Genomic DNA, 10,586 nt, shown 5'->3' on the forward strand with positions numbered 1-10,586 from the left:
ACAGTCATGTGAAACCTCGTTGTTCAAAGGATATTAGAAATGCAGGCTTGCATTACAATATTTTATTCAATGGAGATACATACACAAAAAGGAGTATGACTATTCTTTGTGTTCCCTCGGTAAGTAATCGTGGCAGAAGGTTCTAGCGGGCCGAATAAAGCTAGTTCCACACAAGGACGTTTTTTATGTTTCCCTCTATAATTTTCGGGTGTAAAAGGTGCACAAGCTTTCAATGAACTCGAAGAGTTGTCAAGGAGAAACATGAGAAATTTTTGTTACTGGTTTGAACACAGAAGTCAGAGTCCTGAGAAGGATTGTTTGAGGTGTCTGATGATGACGTCCGCTCAGGTTGTCGAAACTTCAGTCCATGTCATCTCAAACAGTCCTTCTCAGGACTACACTCACGCAGATGTACCTACTTATGACAAATTCTGATGCACACACGAGAAAGTAAAACTTGTTAAATACGTTTTGAATATTCGATTTCAGCAGTCAATATGACAGGCTACATTAACCCGCTCGAATTTTTTTTTTCACATCGATCTTGCAAGTACAGCCCGAGTTGACCATTAAACACTACATGACACTACATGACAAAAAATTAAAGTCATCTTTCCGGACAACTAGAATAACAAACTCGCTAAGTCATTCTCCTCGTACCTTCCAAGCCTTACTCGCGCTTGCCAGTTCAACGAACAGGTTACCATTCACAATGTACACAGACACCCCACGCGTGGCAAGACTGCGCGCACCGCTATCAAAAATGTACTTGGGCATGGTGTACGTCATATCGGCTTGATCAAACTTCAGCTTAGCTCCCATGGAAAATCCATTCACGCACACTCCCGGGTCTTGTAAGCAATCGCTCTTTGGTAACGCAGCGTTGGCATATGTACCAATGCCGTCAAATAACATGCCACCGCCCTGGATCACGTTGTTGCCAAACAGGTTTAGGGCCGGAGAACCTATGACCTTGTTATGCGTTTTGAACATGAAAGACCAGGAGTGGAAGGGGCTGACTGGGCTAGCTGAATGAGTGAAAAACAAAATAATAATAAGTGAAGTGGTTACAAAGGGACGGAAGCAGAAGGTTGACGAACCAAGCACAAAATTTGGCAGTCACTCCAAGTAACATGACTTGACACAGAACATTACCACTCCTCATTGATTGGAAACAAGTACTGGATCAACGCTTTGTTAACCCCTCCCCCAACCCTGCAACACTTATCCATTTCTAACCCGGAGATGGGGGCGGGGGGGGGGGGTGGTGGGAGAAGATCGAAGACCACGATGTGGAAAATCATGACAGCCTTGTCTTGAGGTAGTACTTGCACAGAAAACTGTGATCTCCTAGCCGACATTTTTACGAGCTAAATTTCTCAATCACCGTAAAGTGGCCTCCTCTCCTACAGGGTAGTTTTATATAGGATCACTGAGTGTTTTAAACAAAAACAAGAAACAAACCTGGGGTGACAGCAGCAGGTGGTTTTCCAGAAGCTTCATCATTATTTACCCCTAAAGGAACAAACGACAAAACATAATCAGGACTTGACGAAGTACTCAACCAGTGCGTGACAACATAAAATTCAAGATGGTGTGACACTGTTGCTGGATTGCGTGACAACGTTTCTCGGTTAACAGCTGCAGTATTTGACACAAGTCACAGACCGTTGCGAATGAAAGCATTTACCTGATGTCGTAAGAATCACTTGGGTCACGTCATCTTGTGAATGCGAGGACTTCACGAGGAGTTTGCCCAGGTTGTTGAGGTACAACCTCGCATTGGTGCTTTTATCAATAGCCACGAAGTTCACGGGCGCGCTGGAAACCAAGCTTTTCATGATCGTTAGAGAGGAGGCTTTCTTCACCAGCATCCCGTTCGGCACTTGGTTGTCGCTGGAGAACACCAGGGCGTCCTGTCCTATGCTGTTAGTGACCTTCAAAACCATGAAATATTTCTGGCCTTCCCCTTCAGATCCTTGAGAGAAAATTACAAAAATGTTCGAGAGATGTGTTCTTGGCTTACACATTCATCACATTCATCTACAGCGAACACATGGATCTAATTGGGTCAATTATCATCGTCTTTTCGCCGACAAACAAGGATCGCTTTTTACTTAAAAGTAAGATTTGTTTTGTTTTATGTTTTGCCCAAATATCGATATTTCCTTATAGCAATCATCCTGGGCCCGGTTGTTCGAAAGCCGATTAATGCTAATTCGCAATTAAAAGTCAACCGAGGCTTTAATTTCGCTCGTTAAAAATGCCTTACAAAGTTAATTTTACGTTAATAGCAAAGAAAAGTCTAAGTCAAAACTGAAGGACAAAAGCTTTTCGAAAAACCTTTATTGTCTAGTAATTGAACTAAAAGCAAAGTTCACGTTAACCCAGGATTAGCTTAATGGGGCTTTGAAAAACTGGGCCCTGATGTTTACTAAAGCAATTAGATTAACCCTCCGCGAAAGACAACATTGACTATCTGCCCAAAGCCTGCGATCGATTCAGCGCCGAATCATCATCATCATCGTCATCGTCATCGTCATCGTCATCGTCATCGTCATCGTCATCATCATCATCATCATCATCATAATCATCATCATCATCATCATCAACAATTGTACCTTGTCTCCAGAAGTAGCTGTAAATGTGAGATATCGTCTTCGGAGAAAGAAGTCCCTTGAAAGTGGAAATAGAAGCCATTTGGAACCTGCCATGCGAGCCTCGATCTACACTACTGCCAATAAAGAAGTTAAGAGCTTGTTTTGAAGCGTCGAAATTTCCAATAGTGCCACGTTGATCGGCGTCCACCAGCTCACCATCGGAATAGACCTTGAGCCCAGTCTTCCCGCTGAAGTCCCCCATGACGTAAAACCATTTGTTCGCGTAAATGGGAATAGACGCCTAAACGATGAAAGATAAATGGGAAAACGCGCGTTAACAAATACTTTAGGAATTGGAGAGGGAAACTGAGTGACTGTGTGTATTTAAGCACATTGTACATTTTTTTCTTTTTGGCTTGATATTTGTAAAGCGCGCTGAGAATATGTAACTGCGCTCTTGAAGAACCTCGAGAACAGAGCGTATTAATTCAACATTTTACCACAGCTCGCCCAAGCTCTAAGAGCGTTTGTTGACCTTAATAACGCACATGTGTTCGCTTTAGTCACGTCTTTTGAACGTCGAGATTTACGATCGTGTTTACAGCAAACAGCGAACGTCAGATTCGCGTTTACGTTTCCTTAGAAGAATTAGTAAACAGGCGAGAATTATGCAAAATAATTCTGGCATTCGATGCTAACGCGAAACTACGCAACTTCACTTAAAAAATGGTAAGTAGCAAAAGTAGGATAATCGTGGTCACGTGGTCATTTTACCATTTGCCGTAAACCTGATCCTAAATCTCTCTATTGACCGTTGTGCAATACCGAGACGTCATTCATGCGTCTGTACTTTCACACAAACCCGTCTAGACCAATCAAAGCGCGAGCTGATACTTGTATTGTCCATTCTGTAAGCTCACCTGATACACCGTTCTTGAGGTAGCAACCTTGAAGTAAAGCGAGTTCAGCTGTAGGAAGACACTCACACCCTTAGCATTGCTATCAGCACCAGTGTCAACAACATACTGAGGCTTATTGGAAGTCAACGACAAGTCATCGAACCGGAGCTTCATCCCTAAAGCGAAGCCCGTGGTACACATATCTGGATCAACCACACAAGCCGTGCTCGGAAGCGTTCCGGACAGGGAGGTTTCAGCGCCATCGAAGCTCATTCCTCCCTGGATAGGCTGCAGTGTACCATGGGAAGTCAAGGGTGGGTTGCCGGGAACTTGTTTGTCGTTCATTAAGGAGAGAATCCAGGAATGAGACGGGATTACTGGCGGCGCTGAGGAACATAAACATGATAGATATTTAAGTTTTTAGTTTTCACATGATAGCGGCCTTACCCCTCACTAAGGCGATGAGGACGAGTGTTCCACGTTATTCTAAAAAAAATGAGTAACGCTCCAGTTGTTGAAGCATCAACCACACACCGATCCTTAATCTCCTGCAAAGTGCTCTAACGGCCGATCGGAGAAACAACGTGCAAAAGAGAAGTACATTGAAACAAAGATTTGCCTCCTGGTTACTGCTTCCAAACACATTCAAAACGTCGATTTCCTTTGCCATGGCTAATCTTGCAAAGCATGAACATGTTCTTCCACAACAGAACAATATAAAAAGTTTCAAAATTTACCTGAAACGCTCGACTCTTCCAAAGCGCCATCTAATACAACAAAGAAAATGTATGCATATCAAATAAAATGAAACAAGTATAGCCGGTAAACATTCTATATGAAATAACTTAAAAAGGAAAAACAGTAAGAATTCATTTCAACTTACCCCCTGATACTATTGGCTCTGACAGTGATTGACCTGCAGTTAAGGGAACATTTTAAATTTCAGTGAAATGAATTTCGAGTACGTTGAATTTTATATAGATAAATTATATGTTAAACAGACGGAAATGTTAAAGAGTCAGAATGTGAAGTTAACAAAATGATTTCGAGGAATCTCAATATGAAAAGGAACAATTACAAATAAGTAATGCGTTACCCGCTCGTCTAATAGACGGGGCCAAGGCCATAAGAGCAACGACAACAACAACAAACGAACAAACAAACAAACAAAACTCTTCTACAAACCTTCTCTTGTTACAGTTACTTTAACTTCTTGGAGTGGAGACTTGGTAGGTGTGACAGAGATGTTGTACAGACCGTTCAGATACAACGTATCTGTCGCCTCGTCATCTCGTGCATTGAAAATGACAGCGGAGGGTCTGGAGACAGCCTTCTTGATCTTGGCTACGGTGCCAGGGTTTACTGTGAAGCCTTGTGGAGGATAGTGATCGGACGATAGCAAGCTAAACTTCTTCTTGGAAAGGTTTGTCACTTCTAGCACAATGTAGAATTTTGCGGCGGCTCCTGCCAAAAGCAATGGTTAAAATGTGGTTAATTTTGCATACTTCCACTAGCAAGTATCTTGGGTTTACAGTGCTTTGTGTTGTCCAAGATCATTACCTTACTAAGGAAACTAAAATTTCAGGAAGTTAGAGAAACAATGAGAAACTTTGATGGTGAGATCCTACAGTAACATAGCATCAAGACTCTTGAAATAAATTCCAGTTAAGTGTTCCCTAGTTGATTTCTTCACACTCGTTACTTGTGTAGATGCAATTTTCTGAAACAGTATATTTTTCTTGCTGGCGGTAACTCAAGAGGTTCCAAGAGGTTCTCCCCCAAAGACTTCACAATATCACAGGCCCCAACTCAATTCCCTTCAACCCCAATCATCCGAAGCTAAGGGCGCCGTTTCCATTTGTCAGACTGCCCGGTCAGTCGGGTAATGGAATGGGTCGTTTTGAAGGCATCGCTCCACAAAATTTTCAAATTTAAACACGCGAAAATGTTACGCGTTATAAGAAGAATTCCAAAGGACTAGCGTATAACAAGGATTTCAAATTTGCGTGTCCCTGTGCTAACTGCCGGCTGGTCTGGTTGACCAGTTCTGACAAATTGAAAGCGCCCTAAGTCAGACACTTGATTTTCTTACCCGCTCCATCATAATCGCGGTAGAACGAACCCACACTACTTGTATCCTGTGAAGGAATCGTCTCATCAAAGACAGCCAACGATTTCATGGCAAACTTCGCGAAGTCCGACCCAAACACATTCGGCACTCGTCCGCCAATGCAAAGGTTTGTTTGAGCAGAGTTGATTTGTCGTGGCTCCACTACTTTACCCACCGCATCTGAAGCTTTCAGGGCACCGTTTTCGTACAGGGACAAGCCTTCTGATTCGCTCCATGAACCGATGAGGTAGAACCAGTCATCAAATATTAACGGAGCAGAGACCTAAAAGGCAAGTGGTTTACAAGATGAATGTTCATTTCGAGTTTGCGTCCAGTGGGGAGTGTAAGAAAATTAGAAGCTCGAAAAGAAAAATTGAAGCGAAAACGAAAACGCAAACACAAAGAAAAGCATTTCCCTTTTGAATGTATGTTAAGCTTAAGAGTAGTTCAGTTGGCTTCAAAAGTACTTCAACTCGGGTTTGTATTTGTATTTGTTGTTTCTCCACGTGAGTAAAATAAAATAAACAAATAGTGCATTGATGCTCATTAATACTGGGAAACAAAGTAGTGTTTGAGTACACTTTGAAACAACTTTTCAGTGGGTTAAGACCGAATTGCACGTGGAATATTGTCCCAGAAAAATCTTCCATTAACAGTTGGGCAAAATCTCCTCTCGCACTTGAGTTTTATTCACGTCTAACATAAACCGGCTCAAGCATTTACCGCCTCGACCATTTTTGTTTGTTCTTACCTCCCAAGACTTTTGTGAAATAGCCAAATTGAAGAACACCTTGCCATCTTTGACATAGAACGACACTCCACGAGTCTGCAAGCTCTGCGCGCCTGTGTCAAGTAAATATCTTGGCTCCTTGTAATCATTCACGGATTTGTCGAACTTTACAGTCATGCCAAGTGAAAGACCCTTGGCACAACTAGCAGGGTTCATTAGACAGTCTGTAGAGCTCATATCGGTGACCATAAAGCCAGACTGTCCGTCAAATGACACCCCGCCATCGCTGGCCTGAATTTTACCGTGGACTTGGAAGGCGGGATTGCCCTCTACGAAGCCTTGAGGGGTGATCGTCTTCAGCCTCCAAAAGTAGATGCTTGGTACTATAGTGGTAAAAGATGAAGACTGGATTAGTCATGCTAAGTACCTTTCCTATTAGATTAATAGTCTTGTTGAGCAATGTAAAGCACAGCGTGTATGAAAATGAACATCCCCTCTTGATTTTACCAGCCATGGGAGCGCTCTTCATCAGTTTTCAAGTTCTATGGAAGACAATTTCTCTTCCAAAAAAGCCAGCGATGACGCCACAAAAATCAATTTCTTCGTACCTCTCTTTCACCTTTGCCAACAAGGAAACCCCTTCCCAAACCTGGTGGCTACCCAAAAATAAAATGTCCTTACTTTTCACTGATTTTGAGGTAGAATTTATTATTTCCCTGACATGATACAACCTTTTTGCTGACCGTGGCAACCCTAATGTGGGCTATATAGAGCGAACATGAAACTTGCTTAAACATCACAACTGAGGCTTTCACTTACTGGGAGGAGTGTTCACCACAATCCCGCCATCTGGGGCTGCTTCACCTGACAGATAATGATACTGAGTTATTAAACACAGTTAAGAGTACTTATTGACTAAAACTGGGGAGTTGGGAGAAATGTGTTAGATCACAAGCTCAAAACTGAACACCCTGTATAAACATGTTAATGGTGTGACCAAAAATATAAAAACAACAACAACGACAACAACCATAAACAGTCATATTAAGACGACGGCAAAATTTCCAGCTGGATCTTTGATGGTTAAACCCATTCAGGAAAAACGTTCACGGCCCATAATGACAATTTCTCTCATTTGTTTGTTGCCTTTAAGGCAGAACGCGTAACCCTCCGTTAGCGGTAGAAGGTAAAAGGTCCAGCCATAAGTTTAAGTCGTCGGCTAACTCCATTATAACTCACGTGTATGTAATAAACGGTACACGATTCTTAGGTGCTAACCATGGAAAAAGAAATCAAAAAAGCTCCCGAGTATTACTATCGGATAGTACGGCTTCTTTTATCTTGGAATTTGAAAGAGTTCGACAACATGTAGACAAGCGAACAATAAACAGCCATACCATCTTTGCCAGTGATTTTAAACACCACCGGATCCCCAATCGCTTTGCTAGGTGCCACTACAACCCTTGGCTGCCCGTTCAGGAGTAATGTCTTCTCTTCTCCTGGCACAACTGCGTGTATAGACATATCGCTAGGGCTGCTGACTTCCTTAGTGATGATGCTGCTTCCTTCGGGTTCCAGTCGGAAGCCGTCTGGTGGGTCATTGTCGCTCGTAATCACTCTTAGTGCCACCCCTGCTTCGTTCTCTACTAAGAACGACAAGTGAAATCTTGGAGGAGGAGACAGGTCATCTGTGGGGAAACAGTGAAATAGTAAATACAATGTCTGTACTATTAGTATGTACTAGCAACATGCAGGATGTTTGTCCCTTGAACCTAGTTTAATGGCCTTATCTCCCACGAGTCTCCTGTAGCTCAGTGGTAGAGCATCCGAACTAGTAATCGGAAGGTCTTAGGTTCGACACCTGGTAGGAGCACTTGATTTTCTTTTTTCCGAGTATGCCTGTGTCACTTTCTAAAATAATACATCATTCTCATTCATTCACCAGGCTTGAAATATACCATCACATTTATTTAACAATGTATGAATGATTGGTAATTTGGCCACAGTAAAGAGACGCCGGTGCAGCACCGTGATTTCTTTAGAAACTAACCCTCTCATCTATTTATTCACCCTTTAACCCCTGATATCAAAGCACAATTTCTCCAATCTTGTCTCCATACTATTCTTACAAAAGTATTGGGGGCAAAGTTAGTAAAATAGTAAAATGTTAACAAAATTCACTGTGAGTGATCATATCCTTAATTCGCATGACCTTAGGGGTTGAATAAGCATTGATATTACTAGGGGAAATTTTATGCTGATCAGTGTTAGGCTTAAAGGGTTAAAAACAATGTCGTTTGAACCCACAAGGATCAGTAGCTTGTCTTGTGCGAAAGAGCTTCATAAAGGGCCAATGTCGCATATTTTTGGTGTCATTTCGAATAGCCAAAAATTCTTAAATGGAAACGTTAAAATAACGGTCCAGTTTTAATAATTATCTGCTGGTACCCAAAACGTAGTGCTAATTATCAGTGGCTGCAGATGGTCGGTCAGATTGGAAAGGGATTGCAACTTGTAAGAAATGACCAATCAATTGTTTCAAGTTTGCCTGTGCGTACAAAAACTGATTATGGTTTGTATTAGAAAAAAAAAATAACTGGATGTTTTCTTCTCGGTGCGCTGGGTAAAAAGAACACAGTAAAATCCCCTTGGCAATGGCTCTTTGAACAAAATACTATTGCTGCTCTAGTTGAGCATGCCCTTGAGCAGAGGTCATCTGCAGATTTTAATATAACCTAGTGTCCTTGTAAATGAATGAAAAAAAAAAAAGATAGATAACTATTTTAAGTGTCACAGTATTTAGCACTGTAGCGCTAATTGGGGACACTATAAATCAGTGAAATAAATATACAAACTGAGCATAACATATGTTAAAACTCCCAACTGGTGGGAGGCAAATCAGTTGGCTATTTACAAAGCGTGGCCTTGGATTTGAAAACAGGGGCTTCCGTGAAACAAATCCGAGTGGTCAGAGCGAGACTTGAACCCCTAACCACTATCCCACGCCGCCTCCCTGTAACAAAATTTGGTTTTAGAACGACTTGGTTGGGAAAAGATGTAACTCAGTAAACTGCTTTTTGTGGTAAGATAGTAAATTGCTTCTGTTACGTTGTGCTCCGCACTTGGAATGAAGATCGCGTCGTCTTTTAGTGCTAATAACTGATAGTCTTCACCAAGCAATGAGGTCGGTCGTGGTAGAATACGTCGAGTGAAATGTTCCGAAAGCATCGCAAAATTCATAAATGAGCACATTTACCTCCAGGCTTCACCATCTTGACTGCAACATCGGTCACATCTTGGTCGTAATCACTGGGGACGACCGAGATTTCTCTTTCTCCATTTAACAAGAATGGTTTATCAGTTGTGACGCCCCATACACGGAACTTAACAGCAGATGGGTTTCTGAGCTTCTTCTCAATCCTGCTGCAACTGTGAGCCTTCATGATGTAGCCACTCGCAGGTAGACTGTCGCCTGGGGCAAGAACAATGTCTTCTGCTTCTGTGTTGTTCACAAGAAGCGTGATGGAGTACTGCTTAGCAGGTTGGACAGCAACTGAGAACGAAAATATATTTCTCAGTAATGACTTGCATGAAATCGTTTCCGCCGGACAATGAAACGGAAACAATAGTGTCTACCATGACTGAAAGACAGAACACTGCCCTGTATCTGAGAGATTTACATGTAGACACGTCTAGACTAAAGTAGTCGCTTTTACTCTAACGGATCATCACATGAGAAACCAAGAACTCAGCAGCAATGGGGGCATAGCTTTCCAGTTGCCAATTTTCACACTTGTGCATGCATTCGTTTCGCTTTACAATAGTTTGACTCACCGATATGAAAATATACAAAGAAACAAAGGTATCGGAGCGGGCTACAAACATTGGAGATTGTGAGTAAATAAAGCGTATAAGTGCCATACATAAAGCGGTTTTACTGGTTTGAAAGTGAGAAAATAGAGCAGTTGAAGACAAGCTTCTAATTAGAGAAGTTTTGGAAAAATAAACTAGCCAACTGGTTACGCCACCGTACTGTAAATTCAAAAGATCTGTTTCAGCCCCAAAATGCCAATTGAGCCCTGGTGACCATCTAGGGCGAATTCGCCACATCAAAAACCATTCCATCCCTCTCTGGGACTCATTTTAGCCCTCAGGCCTTAAAATTAGAAAATGTTTACCCTGATTTAGGAAAGTAAAATTTGCTCTCAAAATAACACTGTCCTTTACTCACCAAAACAGCCCCGAAT

The 10,586-nt window shown here is 42.0% G+C and overlaps 1 protein-coding gene across 2 annotated transcripts in view; it reads right to left on the bottom strand.

Moving 5' to 3' along the window:
• The window catches only part of LOC146473612 (uncharacterized), a 90,739-nt gene that overhangs the window by 29,643 nt on the left and 50,510 nt on the right, over positions 1–10,586 (bottom strand). For both annotated transcript variants that reach the window (XM_085118321.1, XM_085118320.1), the window contains 13 exons: positions 9,596–9,892; positions 7,737–8,027; positions 7,159–7,203; positions 6,361–6,722; positions 5,592–5,892; positions 4,685–4,963; positions 4,383–4,415; positions 4,237–4,266; positions 3,521–3,885; positions 2,622–2,901; positions 1,691–1,978; positions 1,465–1,515; positions 661–1,028 (listed from right to left, as the gene is read on the bottom strand). In XM_085118321.1, the coding sequence (XP_084974447.1) occupies positions 661–1,028; positions 1,465–1,515; positions 1,691–1,978; positions 2,622–2,901; positions 3,521–3,885; positions 4,237–4,266; positions 4,383–4,415; positions 4,685–4,963; positions 5,592–5,892; positions 6,361–6,722; positions 7,159–7,203; positions 7,737–8,027; positions 9,596–9,892 (2,990 nt within the window). The remainder of the gene's footprint in view (positions 1–660; positions 1,029–1,464; positions 1,516–1,690; positions 1,979–2,621; positions 2,902–3,520; positions 3,886–4,236; positions 4,267–4,382; positions 4,416–4,684; positions 4,964–5,591; positions 5,893–6,360; positions 6,723–7,158; positions 7,204–7,736; positions 8,028–9,595; positions 9,893–10,586) is intronic.

Source organism: Pavona decussata, unplaced genomic scaffold, assembly GCF_977016875.1.
Source record: "Pavona decussata unplaced genomic scaffold, jaPavDecu1.1 SCAFFOLD_93, whole genome shotgun sequence".
In the NCBI taxonomy this organism is placed as follows: Eukaryota; Metazoa; Cnidaria; class Anthozoa; order Scleractinia; family Agariciidae; genus Pavona; species Pavona decussata.